General features: G+C 60.4%; 1 protein-coding gene across 4 annotated transcripts in view; it reads right to left on the bottom strand.

The window, feature by feature from the left end:
* The window catches only part of RTEL1 (regulator of telomere elongation helicase 1), a 33,706-nt gene that overhangs the window by 1,682 nt on the left and 11,172 nt on the right, over positions 1-20,852 (bottom strand). For all 4 annotated transcript variants that reach the window (XM_045529378.1, XM_045529379.1, XM_045529382.1 and 1 more), the window contains exons 9-31: positions 20,784-20,849; positions 19,674-19,827; positions 13,905-13,943; positions 13,727-13,805; positions 12,806-12,903; positions 11,994-12,049; positions 8,580-8,654; positions 8,384-8,465; positions 6,632-6,764; positions 6,325-6,438; positions 6,186-6,226; positions 5,957-6,042; positions 5,728-5,805; positions 5,307-5,384; positions 4,778-4,924; positions 4,284-4,399; positions 3,895-4,018; positions 3,612-3,777; positions 3,331-3,491; positions 2,479-2,574; positions 1,234-1,432; positions 906-1,046; positions 11-127 (exon numbers count right to left, since the gene is read on the bottom strand). In XM_045529378.1, coding sequence (XP_045385334.1) covers positions 11-127; positions 906-1,046; positions 1,234-1,432; positions 2,479-2,574; positions 3,331-3,491; positions 3,612-3,777; positions 3,895-4,018; positions 4,284-4,399; positions 4,778-4,924; positions 5,307-5,384; positions 5,728-5,805; positions 5,957-6,042; positions 6,186-6,226; positions 6,325-6,438; positions 6,632-6,764; positions 8,384-8,465; positions 8,580-8,654; positions 11,994-12,049; positions 12,806-12,903; positions 13,727-13,805; positions 13,905-13,943; positions 19,674-19,827; positions 20,784-20,849 — 2,446 coding nt within the window. The remainder of the gene's footprint in view (positions 1-10; positions 128-905; positions 1,047-1,233; positions 1,433-2,478; positions 2,575-3,330; positions 3,492-3,611; positions 3,778-3,894; positions 4,019-4,283; positions 4,400-4,777; positions 4,925-5,306; positions 5,385-5,727; positions 5,806-5,956; positions 6,043-6,185; positions 6,227-6,324; positions 6,439-6,631; positions 6,765-8,383; positions 8,466-8,579; positions 8,655-11,993; positions 12,050-12,805; positions 12,904-13,726; positions 13,806-13,904; positions 13,944-19,673; positions 19,828-20,783; positions 20,850-20,852) is intronic.

Here is a 20,852-nt window from a genome sequence, read left to right as displayed (position 1 = left end):
GGGGCCCCACCTGTGCTGAGCGGCCCGGTGGACAGGTGGGGCCCACCCTGGTTCAGGTGCTCTCTGGGATCCAGTTGCCTGGCCACAGCCTTGGACAGGGTCAGCCTGGGGCCAGGCTCCCTCCTTCCTGAAGAAAAAAAAAAAAACACAAGGAGACACACAGCTGGTTCCTGATAATCTGGAAGGTTCCCTGGGGAGGAAGCAGGTCTGGCTGGGGGTAGACCAGGCTTCACAAGCCCCCCAGCCAGGGAGGGAGGACCCTGACACACGTGCACACCTCGGGCACCCGGGGAAACCGAAGCACAGCAGCCCGACCCTGCCGCCCTCTTTTGGGGACCTTCTGCTGCTGTTCACTAGGAGGCCCGTGAGCAGGCGCTCCCACCTCTGGAGGTGCCAGGTTCAACTCCAGATAGGGACAGAAGTAGGGAGGAGGGGGACAGGTGTCTACTGGTCTAAGACCCTGGCATGTGCATGACTCCCCAGGTGAAAGTCTCTCCTGGGAGGCCTGGGCCTGGGCTGTGCGCGGTGGGGACGACAGACGGGGCTGTGCAGGGGGCCAGGGACAGGGCTGTGCGTGGTGGGGACGATGGACAGGGCTGTGCAGGGGGCCAGGGACAGGGCTGTGCACGGTGGGGACGACGAACAGGGCTGTCAAGGGGACAGAGACAGGGCTGTGCACAGTGGGGATGACGAACAGGGCTGTGCAGGGGGACAGGGCTGTGCGCGGTGGGGACGATGGACAGGGCTGGGCAGGGACAGGGCTGTGCAGGGGCCAGGGCTGTGCACAGTAGGGCAGGGACAGGGCTCTCCCCAAGTGATGCTGCCTGACCATGGCCCTGATCAGCCCTGGGAGCCACCTGCCTTCTGGGTCTGAGTCTGAGGGTCCCGCTAGCGGCCCCCCTTACCACTGAAGTCCAGAGCTGGCTGTGCCCGCTGCTCTCGGGAAGGGCTATGCTCAGGCTGGTAGCTGCAGCCTTGGCCCGTCAGCTGGACGCACAGTTCCTTGAACTGCTGCTTGTGGTGGGGCCGCACAAACTTGTAGAAGCCTGTCAGGGAGGGGGTGTCTGGGCCTGTGGGCTGGGGGCTCGGAGGACCATGGGCCACCCGCCTGATGCCTTCTCTAGGGAACGGGGACAACCTGGGGCCCTGGTGGCCCGCCTGGCTCTCCCAGCAGGCCCCCACCCCACAGCCGTGGCCCTGTCCCCAGGGGGCAGCCTCTGTGGGCTGCAGCACCTTGGAGCAGGCTGTGCTTCTTGGGGTCCTCGGCAAAGAGGGGGCCGAGGCAGGCTGCCAGGGCTGCAAAGTCGTCAGAGCACTTGTAGTCCTGCAGCGCCCGGGTGAAGGTGTCAAAGCTGGCCTGGCTCAGCACCTGCTTCACAGCCACCATGAAGCGCCTGGCTCTGCCCACCTGCATGCCGGCCACCGGCTCCTCCTGCGGGACACAGGCCGAGGCTGCTGTCAGTGCCGGCCTTAGCCGCCCCGGCCCGGGCTGGCTGCAGAGCTGTGCCGGCCTTCCCCGGCACGTCTGCGGTTCCCCGGGGCTGCGGGTTGCCATGGGGCAGCTGCTGGAGAAGCCCCAGAGATGGGGTGGGGCTGGGCCCGACCCGCCTGGGGTCACACGGAAGGTGGCCTGCAGAGGCCAGCAGGGAACCCATGCACGACTTCAGGGTAAGGTGGCCACGTCTGCTCTCCACACGCCTTGAGAGCAGTGAGTGAGCAAAGACTAGGTTTGTTCTCCCTCACGCTGGGAGCTCCCGTGGGGCCGTCTCTCTGCTCCTCCCTCAGGACCCCTGCCCCAAAGCGGGTGGGCCAATGCTTGGAGGACAAGAGCTCACAGTGAGGGACTCCTCAGCACACAGCACCCCACTTCTGCACACCCCAAAGACCGACAGGGACAGTCCAGGAATCCCCAGCCCTGCCCCCACGTGGCCCTTGGCAGGCCCTGGCCCCTCAGCACCCAGCCCACTTCCTGACAGGACCGGCCCTCCTGGGCACCGCCTGGTTCTTCCCAGAAGGCAAGGGACATGGACAAAGGATGCCACACATGGGGCTTTCCAGCAGACAAGGGCTTCCTGCCTCAGGTGTCACTCGGACGCTGTCAGCTGAGGTGGGAACCTCCCCACGTGGGGCAGGTCAGCGTCCACTCTCGAGTGAGAAGCTGGGCCAGGCCCAGCACTGCCCATGGCAGCTCAGGGAGCTGCAGCCGCTGCAGGCCCCAAACCAAACATGCCCAAGGCTGGGCCCGGCCCGGCCAGGGAGGCAGCGCGCTCCTAAGGCCCACAGAAGGACCGCGAATGTTGAGCCCTTGGACCACGTCCACTCCATTGAAGCCTGGAAACCAGCTCCTGGGGGTGGCCTCCCTGGGTCTGGTCCGGCCCACGCCCCTGCCTGGTTGGGGGCCGCAGTCCACAGGCGCCAAGAGCCAGGTCCCCACAGGCGTCTGTGGCAGCCAGCACAGGCTGCGGGCGGCTCACGTACCGGGAGGCTGAGCAGCCTGACTTTCCTCCTCCCTCCTCTCTGCACATCTGCCAGCCTCTTGTCACAACGGGTGGGCAGTGCGGAGCTGCCATGCGCCTGCGGAGGACACAGCTGTGGTCCCAGTCCACACCTTCGGGGGCCTCGAAGCCCCTGTGACATCCACCTGGTCCAGGGGAAGATGGCACCTGGGGCCCCAAGGAGCCCTGACCGGCAGCCTGGACAGAGGTCCCAGGTGGGGGGGGGTCAGAGAGTAAAGCCCCTGGGGGACAGTGCTGTGACTCGTTCCCTTTCCAAGTTATGCCACCTGCCCCTGGAAGAGCAGGTTCAGGGAGGACAGTTTCATGATAACTGAGGGGACAGATGGGGACAAAGGCGCCTGCTGTCAGCACCGGGGGCTCACTCCAGGGGTCCACAGAACAGAAGGGGGCTGAGGGATGGCTCCCAGCAGAAGGCAGGGAGAGCTTCAGGGCAGGCCTGGAAAATTTGGGCTTCTGGGAAAAGGCCCCAGGGGAGAATGAACCTGGGGTCCCACCCACAGCCCAGGCCTGGAGAAAGGGTGGCCTCAGGCACAGAGGGGGGGGCACTAGACCTTGGGTGGACCGGGCCAAGTTGACCTGCAAGAGCACTGCGGGGGCACCAGCTGAGGGCCTGGGTGCACCGCCTGGGAACCAGCAGCCTGGGGGGCAGAGCCGGGCAGGGCAGAGGGCAGGGGCAGAGCCGGGCAGGGCAGAGGGCACGCAGGAGAGTCGGGCAGAGCTGGAATCCCGTCTGCCCAGAAGGGGGTTTCCAGGGGTGAGTGGGGCAGTGCCTGAGGCCAGACGGGCTGTTGCCCCCACCCCCAAGCCCCCGCACCTCCTCTGCACCAGGGTGGGCCTCGTCCCCAGGCCCCCTGGCCCGCTGCTCACTGTGCTCCAAGGCGGCCAGCAGCCCTGTGGGCCTCCGCTCGGTGTGGACCGGCTCCTGCTCGTACTCCACGCAGAAGCTGCTCTCGGGGTCCCCGGCAGCTGGTGGCCCTGAGGGAGCACCAAAGTAAGCAGCACAGTCCACGGGGAAAGCCCGGCCTGGGGGCCACCCATGAGGCCAGCCGAGCTGCCGTCGGCCCCCTGCATGGCCCTGCACCTGCCCTCACCCACCTGAGGGCCTCTGCTTCAGGCTGGGGACGTGCAGGTCCAGGCTCTTAGCTTTCCTGCTGGAGAGGGAGGGGCCCGGCTTCTTGGCCGCCCTGGCAGCATCTTTGTCCTCACCCAGACTCGGGGCCACAGCCTGAGGGGCGGGAGCCCGGGGGGATGGCGCCGGCATCTGCAGAATCACAGGGCGGGTGGGGCCCCTGCCTGTTTCTGGCTCCTCAGGGGACAGCACCCGGCCCCCTCCCTTGGCAGAGCATGACGGCACAGCCAGCTGGCACTCGGGGCTCACAGTTTTCTGAGCGACACGGAAGAACTGGGCCACATCTCGGATGACGTGGCCAAAGTTTTCGTACACCTTAACGTAGGGACGCACCCAGGAGGGCAGCTGGGCTCTGGCATCGGCGTAGGCAAACCTAGAAGGCGGGTGTGGCCCTCAGCCCCTGCTTCCTCTGCCCCGACGGCCGAGGGGCTGCAGCTGCCCTACAGCCCACTTCTCAGGGCTCCGTTCACCCAGGTGAAGAACTGTTCCGCCACAGGAGCCCCCAGGCTGAGCCCCCAGGGGGCCAGAGACACTGCTAGGGAGACGGGGACAGCCCGTGGGTCCAGAAAGGGACTCTGCCCAGTAAGGGGCCGGGGGGTGTCCACGTGGAGCCCCACCTACTCCTGCACACCACGCACCTGTGGTCACAGAGGAAAACAGCCCCGTAGTCCTGGCGGTGCCGGATCACCCGCCCGATGGCCTGGTTCACAGCCCTGGATGCCTGCTGCCGGTACCACTCCTGCCCAGAGAGGAACTGTGGGGGCAAGGGGACTCGGTTGTGGCCCTGGGTCACAGGGCAATGGGGGCTGGGTCATGGCCCTGGGTCACAGGGCGATGGGGGCTGGGTAGTGTGACCCTGGGTCACAGGGTGATGGGGGCTGGGTCGTGGCCCTGGGTCACGGGAGGATGGGGGCTGGGTAGTGACCCTGGGTCACAGGGCGATGGGGGCTGGGTCCTGGCCCTGGGTCACAGGGCGATGGGGGCTGGGTAGTGACCCTGGGTCACAGGGCGATGGGGGCTGGGTAGTGACCCTGGGTCACAGGGAGCAGGGGGCGTAGGGTGGTCATGGCCCTGGGTCATGGGGATGGGGGTGTGGTCCTTCCCCACACTGGCCAGCCCTGCGGTAGCTCACCTGGACCCCAGCTCTGCTCTGACCCTGCATCTCGTCCAGGAACTGCATCTTGAGGACAACCCGGGGGTCCATGCGTGGGGGGTACGGGAGGCCTGTGACCATCACACCACGGCCATTCATGTCTGAGAAGTCCAGTCCCTCACTGGCCTAGGGGACAGGCCAGGGAGCTGCCTGGGAGCAGTGGGCACTCTGTTCTCCTCGCTGCCTACATCCGAGCCCAGGGACCTTCCCCAGGGGCCGTCCACGCCTGACCCTCAGCCGCATGCTCCTGGGCAGGGCAGAGGCCCGGCTTGGAGTCCACGGCTCCCAGAACACCATGGCCAACTCCTACGTGCCGAGAACCTCCGGATGTCGCCCGTGGCCTGCGAGTGGGGCCCCCGTGCCCAGCCCCACGCGGCCCAGGGGAGCCGCTCCTTCCAGACTTCTGTGTTGGGTGTGGGGCCCGAGGAGGGGCCCAGGCCTGTCCTGCCTGAGTCTGCTGATGAGGGCACAGGCAGCCAGGCTGGGACAGTGACCACAGAGCACGCACCTTGCCCCGGCACACTGCCAGGAAGGTGGCCCCGCTGGAGCCGGGGGAGGCCACCCTCTCGTAGTAAGCACCGATGACCTGCAAGGAGAGGCTGGTTAGCCAAGTCTCGAGCCACCACCAGACCCTTCCTCCTCCTTGAGCAAGACCTCAGATCTCATCCTCCAAGATGAGCCATAGCCCCAGCCAAGAGGGTCAAGCAGGGTTCTAGAAGCTTCTTCATGGCACAGATCCCAGCCGACCCATACCTCACGCCCAGAGCCCACTCAGTGTTTCCCAGAAAACACGAGGACCCCAGGGCCAGGGTGGCTGGCAGGGGCCTTGCTCTGCTGCCGGCTCCTCAGGCAGGAGGGTGGCCTGCCGTTGCCACCACACCGGGGCCAGGGAGGACACCCAGGCCCCGAGGAGGCAGCCTGGGGCGCACCTCCGAGAAGCCGCCCTTGCTCCTGGGCTCCACAAACACAGGCTTCAGCGCTTCCACCTTCCTGGCCAGGTCTCGGGCCTGCGGGGCAGGAGGGAAAGGCACAGGCGCCTTCAGGCTGGGTCTCGGCAGCCTGCTCTGTGCTCTAGCCCTGCCCCGCCACCCCGCCCAGACTCTGCCCATGTCAGGGGCTCCCTGCCACCCCCTAGGAGGATACACAGGGGAGACACACCCGCCAGAACTCCAGGCTTTTCTCCATGACGGGGTAGGAAGGAAAGAAGACCAGGAGCCCGTGGGGCACCACACGGGCGACGTTGCCTGGAAGCACCAGGGCTGTGGTCAAGGCCAGGTCCAGGTGTCCAGAGCCCCCCGCCCCTAGCTCTCGCGAGGAGGGGCCCAGCACAGGGACAACGGGGGGCAAGGGCTTCCCGAGGGATGCGGCTTCCGCGTGACATACTCACCCAGAGTCTTCCCCAGGGAGGACAGGTACTCCTCGGAAAACCTGCACGGAGCCAGGGAGGCCACTGGCACGAGGGCCCTGGGCTAAGCCCCCACACTCCCGTCTCCTCACCCTGCCAGGCCCGGCCCAGGCCCCCTCACCGTTTGTCAAAGGCGGAGCTCAGCTGGGCTCCATCGGGGCCTCTAGCGATGATGCCCACCCATATCTGGTGCTGGTCGATGACGTGGGGGTTCTCCAGGCAGACCGGGAAAGGGCTGAGCGTGGCCAGAGGGAGCGGACGGTGGGCGGCAGCACAGAGCACCACTGCAGCCCGCGGGGTCCGGGACCCCCAGCGCCCTGGCTAGCAGGGACTCCTGGCGCCCGCCCCAGCCGGTGCACCCACCCCCCACCCGGCTGGCGGCACCAATGTCACCAGCTCCCGGGCTTCCGGCAGGGCATGGCTCATACATCTGCATCTCCAGGGCGAAGGAGGACACGGGGGCCAGCGTGCCACTGGTGAGGATGAGGGTGCGCACACCCTGGCGGACCAGCTCGCGCATGCTGTGGCCGGGGCTGAAGCACCAGTAGCTCAGCACCTTCCCTGCGGGGGTGGGAGGCCAGGTGTGAGGGTGGGCCCGGGCCCTGACCACCTTCCTGACCGCCATCCTCTCCACCCCGTCAGCATCACACGAGCGAGGCACTTGCAGCCCCAGGGCCCAGTGTGCAGGGGTCAGAACAGGGGTCTGCCCGGGGCCCGAGCCCAGACTGTGAGCTGGGCCCTCCCTCGGGGGTCCCAGGAGCAGAAGGCAGGTACCAGGCAGACGCTGGGGGACACTTCCAGAGAGGTAAGGCAACCCCAGACCTAAACTCCCGGGGAAACCGTGCCGGACAGCTCAGGGCACAAAGCCCGCCCCACGAGAGCACACAGGAAGGAGGCAGCGCTCGACCTCCTGACATTCCGAGCACGGATTGCAAAAGAGGGAGTGCGAGTTCCCAGGCTCTCCCCGGAAATGGCCGCCCTGCACGAGCCGCTGTGCCGTGCCAGCAACAGCAAAGGCCTCGCGGCTCGGAAGGGCCTGCCCGTTCCTACAAGTGCTTGACCATGGCCAGGGTCCCTCGAGAAGCTCCGGAAATGAGCACTGCACAAGTAGGATGACGTGAACTGTGACTCAGGGATGACGGCCCATTTCCTGAAAGGGGCAGAACCACTTCCACGCGGGGACCGTAACTGCCCCGGATGAGCAGGCGGCCTGGGGCCGGGGCCAAGCACAGGGTGCTGGGAAGTGCCCACCCCACAAACTCATTTCCTACGAACACCCACCAGGGAAGCCACGTGACTTCAGTACCCTAGTGCTGCCTGGGGAGCTCTGGTCCCTCCCTCCCCAGGAGGGACACTTCCTACTGGGACAGGCCTCCTCACCCACCCGGCCCTTCCCTTCCAGTGTCCGCACACACTCCACCGGGCTGCTCCTGCTGGGGCTGAGATGTGCCCCGTGCCGTGGCTCACAGGCAGCCTGAGGAAGGACACCCCGCAGACGGGGAGGGCAGAGCCTGGGGGAAGGGCACCTGAGCAGCCGCGGTGGCCCCACGCTGGCTCCCAGAGCAAAGCCCTGCTCTGACCTCTGACCCCTGCCCTCCAGGCTGGACACCAGGCAGGGCGGGTGAGGCCGGCTGCAACCTGGGAACCGCAGTGCTCCAGACCCCGGGAACAGGGCCCAGGCACAGACCCGTCCACACAGCATCCCCAGTGGCACCGACGCTGAGACACTGAGAAGCAGGGGAAGCCACCGTGGCACGTGGAGAAGGCGGGACTTGGGGCGACGTGCACAGCACGGCCTGGGGCAGCAGGGCCAGCTGGGTACACCCTTCAGACTCAACCCCGAGGCCCGGGGGCCTCCCCGCAGCGCAGCGCAGCGGACGAGAGCCCGGCCTCGCGGGGCAGGTCCGTGCGCTGACCTGCCCTGGGTAAGCAAGTGGCTCCCAGCTGGGCCGGGAGGCCTGGCCAGGCCCTGGCTCTGCCACCAGCCAGGTGACGCCGGGCAGGTCCCAGTGCCACCAGACCTTCTCCGAGGTCTCTCTAGCTCAGTTAACTCTGACTTCCAGAGGCGGCATGAGGAGGCCACCTGGGGAGGGCTGGCCACAGAGAGGCGGTGGACCCGAGCTGCGCGGCCAGTGCTGTGGTGCTGCGGGTGCCGCTGGGCCAGCCAGGTGTAGCCGTACCTGGCTTCCTGGGGGCCGCGGTGCTCCAGGAGTCTGACCGCGGAGCCGCCTTCCGGTGGCCGGCGTCAGGGTGGATGTGCACCTGGGGGGGCGCGTGGGCGGGTGTGCTGAGGTCCCACACGCGTCCTGGAGGAGGCCCCCACCTCACAGGCCTAGGGACCCCCAGTCTTGTCCCCTTCCCGGAGGCAGTCCCTACCTTATAGGACCATAGGGCCCCCAGTCCCGCCCCAGAACTGGGGCCGCCCTCGGGGGCATCCACACTGAACACAATCTGAAAGGCAAAGAAAGCAAGATCTACGTCAAGGGCCCGGGGCCGGGAGGGGCACAAAGCCCCTCCCTGGTGTGCCCAGGGACAGGGAGGCTCCTTGGCCCAGCATACGAGAACGCCAGGGCCGCCTGCTCTCCTGCCCAGTCACCCACACGGCAGGTCAGACAGGCACCCAGGGCACTATCTGCTCCGCCTGCCATGCCACCGAGGTCCCCTTGCGTGACCCCAGGCTGGGGCCCAGGCACCTGCCCGAGTGACCCCAGCAAGTTCTCTATGAACCTCCCACCACCGCGACATCCACGTGCTGGAAGTGCAGCAGCCCTGCAGGGCCTCCTCTGCACGCCCTGCCCCAGTCAGCCTAGGAACTCAATGCACTCCCGTGGGAACGCAACTCGGCTGCATTCTTGCAGGAAGTGAACAGCCCCGCCCAGAGCTCCCCCAGCGGCGGAGAAAGGCCCAGCCAGCTAAGGGGCCATGAGGAGGGATCCGCTCTGGCCCAATGTGTGCTCTGACTCACCAGAGAATTACAGTAAACAAGAACGCAAAACAAACCACTGCCAGGAAGACATACACCTATCGTGTGCCATAATAATTAAAGATTAAAAGCAAATAAATAAAATCAAACAGCTGTCAGGCATGGTGGCCAACACCTGCAGTCCCAGCTACTCAGGAGGCTGAGGCGGGAGGATTGCTTGAGCCCAGGAGGTGGACACCAGCCTGGGCAACACAGGAGAGCCCGTCTCGAACAACAGCGGAGCAGGTGCCCGAATGACAGAGTCCGAGAAAAGCCAGCTGCTTAGTCAATAACAGAACAACTGGCAGGTGCTGGAAAAATAAAAGATTTCTGTCTTCCGCATCCCGCACAGATGACTTTACAGGGATCAGAAGCCTCGGGGCAAAGTACCTAGCCGGACAGTGTGGTCTGGGAAACACACGAGGCCAGGCTTATCACCTGGGACCAGAAGGCTCGAGCCTACAGGACAAACACCCGACCGGGAAGCCTGTTCACCAAACCCAACGTGAAAACGGAAGAGACAAATAGAGAGCACGTTTCACACACGTTAACACTGAGTTCACAAAGAACCCCGCAGACCAGCAGAGAAAGGCAACCCCCGTGCCAGGAAAGGGGCAGAGAAAAGGAACCACAAATGGCCAAGACACGTCACAAGGCCACAGAGAACACGGAAACCACAGGCCCCGCTCTGCCCAGCCGACTGGCCCAGCGAGCAGAGAGCTCTGGGGTCAGCCTGGCGGCGCCAGCAGAGAAACACATTTGCTGCGGGCTCCAGGAGACGCTGCTGGGACGGCGACGATGAAGAGTCACCCGCGGGAAAGCGGCGAACACCAGAGAACACCCGCCGGGCAGGACACGCCACGGTCAACAGAGCACCTGGAGATGCTTGCGGACCTGTGCACACCGACGCGTGTGTGCCGTGCGTGTGCTCGGGGATACGCCTCGAATGGGGCGTGAGCACAGGAGACAGAAACTCGTGTAGCCATTTTCACCGTCAAGACAGCCAGGCAGGCTGTGCACTGCAGCGGAGCCCTGGGCTGCAGGGCTAGAGACAGCAGAACCAGCTTCCACAGCGGAGCAGGGGCGGAGGCCGCCTGGGGCGGAGGCTTCCTTCTCCACCTCCTGTGCCTCGGCCCCAGCCAGCCCTCGCTCTGGACCTGCGCAGTCGGGACAAACCCGCTTCCTCGCCCTCCGCAGTCTCCCCAGCAAGGGCTGCCCCAGGGGGCCTGTCCCTCTGGTCTTGGGCCCAGCCCTCGCTGTGCCTCCAGGCTGGCCTCCAGCTAAACTGTACGTCCCCACATCCTCATCTGGGGCCCCTGTCCCCATTCTACCCAGGGGACACCGCCATCCCCTGGCTCAAGGATGGGCCACCTACTGCCCTGTGCGCACTGCCCGCACCTGCCCAGTACACCCAGGTCCCGACGGGAGCACCTGGACCTGCTCGTGCTCAGGAAGCAGCAAGGGATGAGCAGTTACTCTGTCACACGGCCTCCAGGCCAGCACAGCACCCCAGGCCGGGCCAGGGACTTAGAGCACAGCCAAAGCGAATTGCAACCCATGGGGTGAGCCGAGTTTTGGCTCCAGAGAGGGAGGAGGGAAGAGGAGGAAGCTCCACAAGCGGAGCCTGGGGAACCGCATGGGGGTCAGGCCGGGGGCAGCAGGGCCGGCCTCACCTGGCCGTGGGCCGAGGCTGGCCTTGGAGCCCAGCAGCAGCACCAGAGAAGGGAAAGAGTGGGTTCCCTGGAGCTGCTAAACCACAGGGACCCGTCAGGACACAGAAGCAAGGCCCACCGGCAGGAGCACGGCCAGAGGGGTCTGGCCCTGGGACGCCCACTGGGAGGCCAGAGCGGTGCTGTCTTTCCAGCCCGACCCCTTCACAGAGGAGAAGACGGAGGCTGAGCTGCCAGAGCGGTGTCTGGCCAGGAGGGCCCACGGCTGCATGCCCATCAGCAGGGACACAGCAGCCTCGGACCCCAGGGCTCTAGCGCTGCCTCCCTCCCGCATGAGCTCCATGGAGGTCCAGGCAGACACTCGCGCAGCCATCACACAGCTGGGCCGCTCCTGCCAACCCCTCCGTGACCTCAGGTGGCCTGGAGGTGCACAGGGTGGGAGGGGAGAACCCCATGAAGGCAGTCTCACACAGCACCACACATCACACGGCTTCCTGGGCCTCAGTTTCCTCAAGGACCAACAGCCCCACAATCAGGACTCTTGAAAGTCTGCTTCCAAAAGACCCCCAAGGCTCAGGAGAGACACCTGTGCCCAGAGCACCCAGAACTGGGCTTGCCCTCGACCAGCAGGCCGAGCAGCTTCTGGAGGGAGAACAGGCACTGACTCGAGCACGTGGCTCAGGGCGTGGCTCGGCTGACGTCCCACGAGGGAGGGCAGGAACGCGGCCAGGGAGCAGAGGGATGGCGTGTCGCCCTCCTTCTCGGGCCTGCAGAGCAGAGCCCAGTGGCACAGGGGCCATGGTCTTTCCTGAGAGGCTGCTGCTGTCCGGGAAGCCACCTGTCCCTGGACTGCTCCTCACGTGTTGCTGGGCCTCTCGTAATCAGCCGGGCCCTGCTGGCCTGAGGCCCCAGCAGGGTGGGGCAGTTCCCTGGCCCTCCCTGTCCTGGGGGTCCTCACCCACCAGCACCACCCTGCGGGACTAGCCAGACCTGTCCCTGGTCACCTGGCTCCGAGGCTAAGTAGACTTAGGACAGGAGGAAATGAGTCTAAGGGTGTTTTGACCGGAAGCTGGTGTGGGGGCCTCAGTGCTGCCCCAAGGCGACTCGGCACCTAGCACGGCCGAAGGAAACACCTGCCCAGGGCCGAGCAGGCCCTACCTGGATGATGTCTGCCAGCTTCTGCAATCCAGCGGTGTTGGTGAACACTCCGGTGCCTGTGGGGGGTGGGGCGCTGGCATCCTGACCACAGGCAGGGGAGGCCCGACCTGGCCACCCCAACCACAAGCCAGCTGGCCCACACTGCGCAGCTCCGCCTCACACCCAGGGGTGACCAGCTTCCCCTTCCCCTCAACCCCGTGTAGAGTGTGGGGTCTGCTCTTCCCAGTGGTTGGGAGAAGCCAGACAGGGATGGGGCCTCAAGGGGGCCCATGGGACTTGACAAGAGGCTCCGTGGTCAAATACATGCTGGAGCCCCTCCCTCCAGAGCCCGGGAGCTCGGTGAAGACCCCGCTAGGTCCTGCACCTCCTCCCTCCCGAGACCCCACTCTGCAGAGGAGGCTGCACAGAGTAGGCCGTGGGGAGGCTGCCCGGGGAAGCCCCCTGGACCTCATGCTCTGAACAGAAACGGGACTCGGGTGGCACGCAGGGGAGGCCGCGGGACCAGGACCCACGACCCACCCAGGCCTCTCTCGCTGCTCTTCCTGAAAGGGACTAACTGGGACAAGGCTGCAGGCAGAAGCTGCCACCGCAGAACTGGAATGTGCTTGACAGTGGCCGCCAAGGGGCACTAATGCCCCCGCACCCTGGGTGGAAAGGGAAAGCTCTGCAGGTCGAATGCCTGCTCGTGGGGACGGGCCACCACCAGGTGCCACTGGGCGCGCTGTGCCAGCGGCCCAGCTCGGAGAAGCAGCCTGATCCAAGGCCTGACCCAAGACCACTGGGCTGATGCGGCCTGGGCAGCCGAGACTCACGCCCTGCCAGGTGCTGGATGATCTGGTCCAGCGAGTCCAGGATGCAGCCCTTGGTCTGAAGCGTTATCTGGGCCTCGGCAAACAGCTCGAAGATGTAGCTGCAGGAGGAGGAGACAGCTCAAGCCTGGGAGGGGCCAGGCCGCGGCCTTGTAAGTTGCCAAACTCTGAGCTCCCCCAGGAGAAGCCTCTGCCCTCAGGAGCCTCCAGGTGGGGAGAGATCGTCCAGCACGAGAACCACGTCCCAGGGAAGACAAAGCACCAATCAGATGGGAGTCGTCAGAGGCTTCCTGGAGGTGGCGACTCTGGGGAGGGTCCCCAAAAGCTTAGGAAAGTGAAGGGGTGGAGCAGAAGCTCCAAGAGGGGCCCTTGGGAGTGCAGGTCAGGGGCAGGCTGAGGAGCACCTGCCGGAATCAGAGCTCAGAGGGCAGACAGGCGCTCTGGGGAAAGGCAGGCAGCCCAGGCCCCAGGACAGGCTCTGCCCTCGACAAGCCTGGGCCGGGGTCCCCAGCAGAGCCACCACGCAGCTCCCAGCTGTGAGCCCTCAGCTGGCTGCAGGACAATACACCTGCTGCCCCAGGCTGCGGAGCAGACTGGAGCCTGTGGGACGTTGGGAACACTGTGGGGTCCTAAGGAGGCCATGGGGGGGATGCTGGTTGTCCTCACGAGAAGGTCTGGTTCTAACCGGCACCTGCACTGCAAACGAGAGCCTGGGGGAGGAGGGCTGGCAGGGGCTCGGTGTGGGAGTGTGTGCCTCCCTCCCTCAGGCACAGGCGGGCAGCCCTCACGGGTGCAAGCACGGAAAACAGGCTCGCCAGCGAGTGAAGGCCCAGCACAGGCAGCCAGGGCCCAGGCACGGAGCGAGGACATAGCCCACACGCCCCTGCCCAACTCGAGCTCCAGGCTGCTCGCCTCTGCCCTCACCTCCCCGGCTTGGTGACGCCACTGTTGTCTCCAGGCAGCTCGACAGCGTCGATGGCCCCCTCCAGGCGAAGCAGGATGGCTGTGGGCCAAGGGGGTGTCAGGGGGATGTCGGGGGGTGTCAGGGGGGTGTCAAGGGGGGCCCCAGCAGCCGCGAGGACAAGGGGAGGACGGCACTTACTCTTCAGCTTCGCGATGTCTTCCAGGTCCAAGGTCAGCCCTGGGTGAGAGAAAAGCAGCAAATACACAATCCTGCAGCCGACTGACTGATCCCACCAGCCGTGTCCTCAGGAAGCAGGACTCCCAGTGTGGAGGAAAGGACACAGGTGTGAGAGAGAAGAGGCTACGCAGAATCCTCTCGTCCAACTCTGAATCAGAAACAGCATGTGAGCTCAGCAATGCACATACGCACAAGCCCCTGCACACGGATGCACTTCCTAGCTCTGCCCGCTGAAAAGACAGTGACCAACCCACTGTGGGGCTTAAAACACCTCCTCCCATGAAAAGAAACCAGGGCTTGCAGAAGACTCGGAAACGCGGGGGGGTGTGGAGCACCCTGACTCCCGGGTGGCTCTGAGGCCACCAACCACCCCAGACCGTGCCGACAGGGTGGGGGGACAAGAAAACACCCAAAGATGGAACAACTGAGCTTTAACGTGGGATTTGCAGTGGACTGGACCAATCATATGTATTTAAATGCACACAATGACGATATCTCAAAAACTATTCCCGTCCTGAAGATGACAAGGAACCAAACTCCCAAATTTGAAAGCTGGGAAAGTAAAAGGGGAAGAAAAAATCAGCATTAATATTTATGTTGCTTGTCCTGTGTGAATGGTATCACCACACGGCTGATGCAGCAAAGAGTATCTTTATAGATTATTCCTGCTAACATACCGATCCTGCAATCCCCAGATAATGAACAAACCCAGGCACTGAGCAGCAACAATGTTACCACCAGGAGTATCTTTATAGATTATTCCTGCTAACATATGGGTCCTGCAATCCCCACATAATGAAGGAAGGCAGGCACTGAGCAGCAACAATGTTACCACCAGGAAAGCTACAAGCCTCCTGAGAGAAGAGATGCTGCTCCCCCGCCTGCCAAAGGACGCCTGCTCCGAGCCTCTGAACCCATCTCTCCGGCACAAGACCCGGCAGCGTGTGGACTGTGCCACAGGTGCAGGCAGCAGGCTGGGGCTCTGCAGGTCAACGGCCTGGGTCCTTCGACAAATAAAGTGTAAGGAAAAGAACAGAACGCAGATGAGAACTGCACTTCCGGTCCGGAGCAAGGCATGGTAGGAATACTAGCTTAGTTTCCCACTAATCACAACAAAAATCCCTGCACTAAGCAACTACCGGAAGACTCTGAAGGCAGAGAAGGCGGTAGGCAGCGGTGCAGGCCCTGGGGGTGGGCTGCCTGCTTGCTGCATGTTATGTAACCTGGCCGAGGCAATAGGAACCTCGCAACCTGCAGACAGCAAGACACCAACAGGCACAAACCTAACAGAGCCAAAAGAAGTCCACTCTGCTAGCCAGGGGACCAGGGAGAGGACAGAAGTGCTGCACAGAAGTCTTGTGGTCACATCTGCCCTGCCCACTCCGCACAGGTGAGGTGGCGTGGAGACCATCCACCTGCATTGAGCAAACATCAGCAGACAGGTGGTGGGAAAAGGCAGCCACCCCTCCCAGCTGAAGAGTGTGTTGGGGGGCTGTCCACAAGAGGAAGGGGGTGAGGGATTCTTTACATCTGTGTATAAAGTCCTGGGGACCCCACTGCCCCACTGAGGGGGCCGGGTGTGAAAGCTCTGACAGCTGGACGCCGGTGTGGACGCTGCCTGGATGTCACACGGGCAGGCAGGCTGGTAAGAGTGGCCCCGCAAAGGCGTGAAGATTAAGTGACATTCGAACCACAGCCCACCAGAGTGAGCCGGGATGTGCTTCTGAATCTGTGCAGACTGCTTGCTAAAACAGATTTAAATAAGAGCCACGGTCTCAACGAAGTATTCAGAATATCCAGGATGCAACCAGAATTACTTGTCATAAAAACAAACAAAAAGACACAGGGAAATCTCAACTTGAAAGAGAAAGGACAATCAACAGATGCCAACACCAAGATGACACAGATGTTACAACTATCTAACAATGATTTTAAAGCAGCCATCGGGGGCAGTGGCGGCTCACACCTGTAAAACCAGTGCTCTGGGAGGCCGTGGTAGGAGGATTGCTTGAGACCAGGAGTTTGAGACCACCCTGAGCAAGAGCAAGACCCCATCTCTACAAAAAACACAAAAATTAGCCAGGCACACCTGTAGTCCCAGCTACTTGGGAGGCAGAGGCAGGAAGATCACTCAAGCCCAGGAGTCAGAGGCTGCAGTGAGCTGTCATGACACCACCGCACTCCAGCCTGGGCAACAGAGTGAGGACCCTGTCTCTAAAAAAAAAAAGAAAAACGAAAACAAAAAACCACCATAATTTTAAAAATTGTAAAAAATAAAGCACCCATCATAAAAATGTTCCAACAAGCAATCATGAACACTCTTGAAACAAATGAAAAATAGAAAGTCTCAGCAAAGAAAAAGAACATATAAAGAACTAAGTAGGAATTTAGAACTAAAAACACAACAGCCAAATTTAAAACTCAGTAGACAGGCTCAGGAGTAGAATGGCGATGGGAGAGGAAACAGCAGAGAACATACAGACAGACTTATGAGATTATCCTGCTCGAACAATGGAGAAAGTCGACTGAAAAAACAGAACACGCAGATCCTCGGGGACCCTGTCACAACAGACTAGCAGGCGTGTGGGAGTCCCAGAGGGAGACGAGGAAAAGCACAGGACTTAAAAAGTATTTAAAGAAATAACGGCTAAAAACTTCCCCAACCTGGCAAAGGAACTACAGATTCCCAAAGCTGAATAAACCCCAAAAAGGATAAACCCAAAGAATCCCACACCAAAACACATCACAATAAAACTGCGGAAAACTAAAGGCAAAGACAAAAATCTTGAACTTAGAGAAAAATCCTGCATTAACAATAGGAAATAACTCTTTGCATGACAGCAGAGTTCTCATCTGAAACCAAAGAGGCCAAAACCCAGTGGAACGTTTTTCAAATGCTGAAAGACACAAGCCTCGGGCCCAGAATTCCATATCCAGGACAAATATGCTTCCGGAATCAAGGTGAAATAAAGACATTCTCAGATGAAGGAAAACTAAGAATTTGCCACCAGTTCTCTCAAAAGAATTGTTAACCACAAATAAATGGTAAATATGTGAGTGATGCATATGTTAATTAGCTTGATTTAACTATTCTACAATGTATACTTATTTCAAAACATCACGTTGTATACCATAAATATATATGACTTTTAATTGTCAATTAAAAAGAAAAAGAGAAATATATTAAAGTAAGAGTTGTTAAAGTCTTTCAGACAGAAGGAAATAATATCAGAAAAAACTTTGGAACATTAGGAAGAAAGAAAGAACATCAGAAAAGAGTAATTTTGGGGGACTGCAAACTAGTACAACCTCTGTGGAAAGTAATATGGAGATACCTCAAAGAGCTGCCAAGTAGAACTACCATTTGATCCAGCAATCCTACGACTGGGCATCTACCCAAAGGAACAAAAGATATTCTATAAAAAAGACATCTGCACCTGAATGTTTACAGCAGCACAATTCACAATTGCAAAGATGTGGAAACAATCCAAGTGCCCATCAATACATGAGTGGATTAATAAAATGGGGTATCTGTATACCATGGAGTTCTACTCAGCCACAAAAAACAATGGTGATCTAGCACCTCTTGCATTATCCTGGATAGAGCTGGAGCCCATTCTACTTACTAAGTGAAGTATCCCAAGAATGGAAAAACAAGCACCACATGTACTCACCATCAAAGTGGTATTAACTGACCAACACTTAAGTGCACATAGAGTAGTAACATTCACTGGGTGTTGGGCAGGTTGGGGGGGAAGAGGGCATGAGTATATTCACACCTAATGGGTGCAGTGCATACCCTCTGCGGGATGGAACACTTGAAGCTCTGACTCAGGTGGGGCAAAAACAATATACGTAACCTAAACATTTGTACCCCCATAATATAACAACAACAAAAAAAAAGAGTAATTTTTTTTTGAGATAGGGTCTTGCCCTGCTGCCCAGGCTGGAGTGCAGTGACACACCATAGCTCACTGCAACCTCAGCCTCCCGAGTAGCTGGGACTACAGCTGCACACCACCACGCCTGGCTAATTTTTTTATTTTTTGTACTCACTGTGTTGCCCAGTCTGGTCTTGAACTCCTGGCCTCAAGCCATCCTCCTACCTTGGCCTCCCAAGTCGCTGGGATTATAGGTGTGAGCCACTACAGCTGGTAATATCTGGGTAAATTTAATAAACAATTATTTTCTTTTTTTAATTGCTTAATGGTCACAAGCAAAAATCATAACATCATCTGGTATGGTTCTCAATGTATGTAGAGGTATATAAATATACAGAAAAATGTATCCTAAGAGGGGAGATAAAAGATAAATGGTAGGCTGGGCGTGGTGGCTCATGCCTATAATACCAGCACTCTGGGAGGCCAAGGCAGGAGGACTGCTCAGGAGTTCGAGACCAGCCTGAGCAAGAGCGAGACACTTCGCGCCCTCCCGCCCCCCCCCCCCCCGCCTACTAAAAATAGAAAAATTAGCGGGATGTGATGGTGTGTACCTGTCGTCCCAGCTACTTGGGAAGCTGAGGCGGGAGGATGCTTGCGCCCAGGAGTTGAAGGTTGCAGTGACCTATGATCACACCACTGCACTCTAGCCCTGGCAACAGAGCGACACCCCGTCTTGAAAATGAAAGGTAAATAAATAAGATAAATGGTGGAAAAAGGAACTTAAAACTCAGCAAACGTTAAAAGGAGGAAGACTAGACATGCCAAAAGATGACAGACTTGGACAACATGTCCCAACGTTACATCGCACATCAGAAGAACTGACCGTTGCTGGCACGACTTTTATAACTTTTGATCTGGGTGGACAGGCTCAAGCTCAAAAAGTGTGGAAAAACCACCTTCCTGCTATCAATGGCCAGATGTTTTTGGTGGATTGCGGAGACCATGAGAGACTGTTGGAGTCAAAAGAACTTGATCCCTGATAACAGAGGAAACCATTGCTAATGTGCCTTCCTGATTCTTGGGAGTAAGATCGACAGACCTAAAGCCATCAGTGAAGAAAGGTCACGAAAGATGTTTGGTCTCAGTGGTCAGACAACAGGAAGGACAGCGTGTCTCGGAAAGACCTGAATGCCCAACACTTGGATGGTTTCAGTGCAGGCTGCTCACAAGACAAGGCCGTGGAGAGCCTGCCACTGGATGCCAGCAACACGTACAGACCCAGGTCTCAACACTCAGGGCTACTCAGATTTGATCACTCCACGTGCATAACTTGAATTCAATAGACTTTTGTTGCTTATAAAACAGGTTTCTTTAGATTATTAATATTATATCAGCTGAGCAAATATGGACTCCTAATCAGCTATTAACAGAGACTTTGTAGAAAATATGGACAAATTAACCACGTCCATAAACGTATTCCACGATTACCGTGTAAAAGTATGCTTTGGACAAAAACTGGAAAGGAATCTATGGGACGAGCAAGTCATGCGTGGCCGCAGACGTACAGGCTGTTTAACACGTTTACAGTGAGTGCACTTGGTTTTCCAGGTTTACACGGTAGAGAGGAGGTCAATACTGGCTGGGGAAGGATGTAGGTCTTCAGAAAATGTCAGAACTACTGAATGATACCAGTCCTTCCCGGGTCTATGGGACCCTGAACCATCCTCAGCTAAGAAGCCCCTTAAAGAAGCCAACGCTGTCCTGAAAGGTCCCCGAACAAAAGGCACCCACAAGTCTGGACACAGCTGCACGGGGGCTCCAGCCTCACAGCTCCGGGCTGGAAACTCACCTGAGCTAGAGGAGTCGGCGCTGAGCTCCAGCCGGAACTCGCCCTGCTGCGCCACCTTGGCCTGCTCCTCCAGCACCTGGTCTACGGCGTCCAGCCCCGAAGCCAGGTCATGAGGGGTCAGGTCGAAGGATGCGGACTCCTCACACATCTTCTCCTGAGAGCACAGGCATCCGCGTCACACGTGGCAGGGCAGGAAGCTGAGCACCAAGTCCCCAGAGCCATGCCCCGAGGTCCCCCAAAGCCCCGCGGTCTCCAGGGCCAGGTCTCAAGCGGGTGCAGAGATGTCCGTCTGGCCCACACCAATGTTTAAAAATGACTGTTTTACTTGAGTTGATGACATTTCTTAATTGTAAAATTCCCAATTAAAATCTAGATTTCCGGCTTCTCTCGAAAGTCAGAAGACCTGGCCCATCATCTCCCACAGCAGCAAGTTCCTGGAACCACATGGGGGCCGAGGGTGGACACGGAGGTCCCAGGCACCGGGCCCTGCAGCGAGAGGCCGGGATACCGAGGTCCCAGGCACCGGGCCCTGCAGCGAGAGGCCGGGACACCGAGGTCCCAGGCACTGGGCCCTGCAGCGAGAGGCCGGGACACCGAGGTCCCAGGCACCAGGCCCTGCAGCGAGAGGCCGGGGCCCTCACGGAGCCCCACCCAGGCTCCAGCGCGGCTGGGCATGGCAGACCCCAGCCACCGCTCTCCAGCAGCTCTGCTGGGGACACACAGCCCTGTGCCGTGGCTGGTGTGGGAACGTGACCGTGGCTCTCCACAGCAGCACTCCCAGGCCCAGGGACACTGCAGGAAAGATGACGGGCCTGTGGTCGTTCTGGTGACAGAGCAGGGAGGGGAGAGAGCCCCAGGCCAGGCTGGCCCCACCGGCCAGCCAGAAAGAAAGGGTCTGGTGAGGGGCACATCCTCGGCCCGGCTGCCCAGCCTGAGAGGCATCTGACCAGCGGGAGGGGCAGCAGGCACACGGGGGCGGGGGGGGGGGGGGCTTTGTTCAGAAGCCCAGGGCCTCAGGTTTGGACAGGGCCCGTTCACAAGGGCTCGCGATGGTTTCAGCAAAGCCGGGAGAAATAGCGGCGTATAGGACAGAGGCCAGTGGAGACTCACCACGTTGTGAGCTTCATCAAAGATCACGACTGTCCCCTTCAGGTCGATGTTGTGCGCCCTGCGACTCTA

This window comes from Lemur catta, chromosome 17, assembly GCF_020740605.2.
Source record: "Lemur catta isolate mLemCat1 chromosome 17, mLemCat1.pri, whole genome shotgun sequence".
In the NCBI taxonomy this organism is placed as follows: domain Eukaryota; kingdom Metazoa; phylum Chordata; class Mammalia; order Primates; family Lemuridae; genus Lemur; species Lemur catta.
This window is presented reverse-complemented; position numbering and strand designations above follow the sequence as displayed.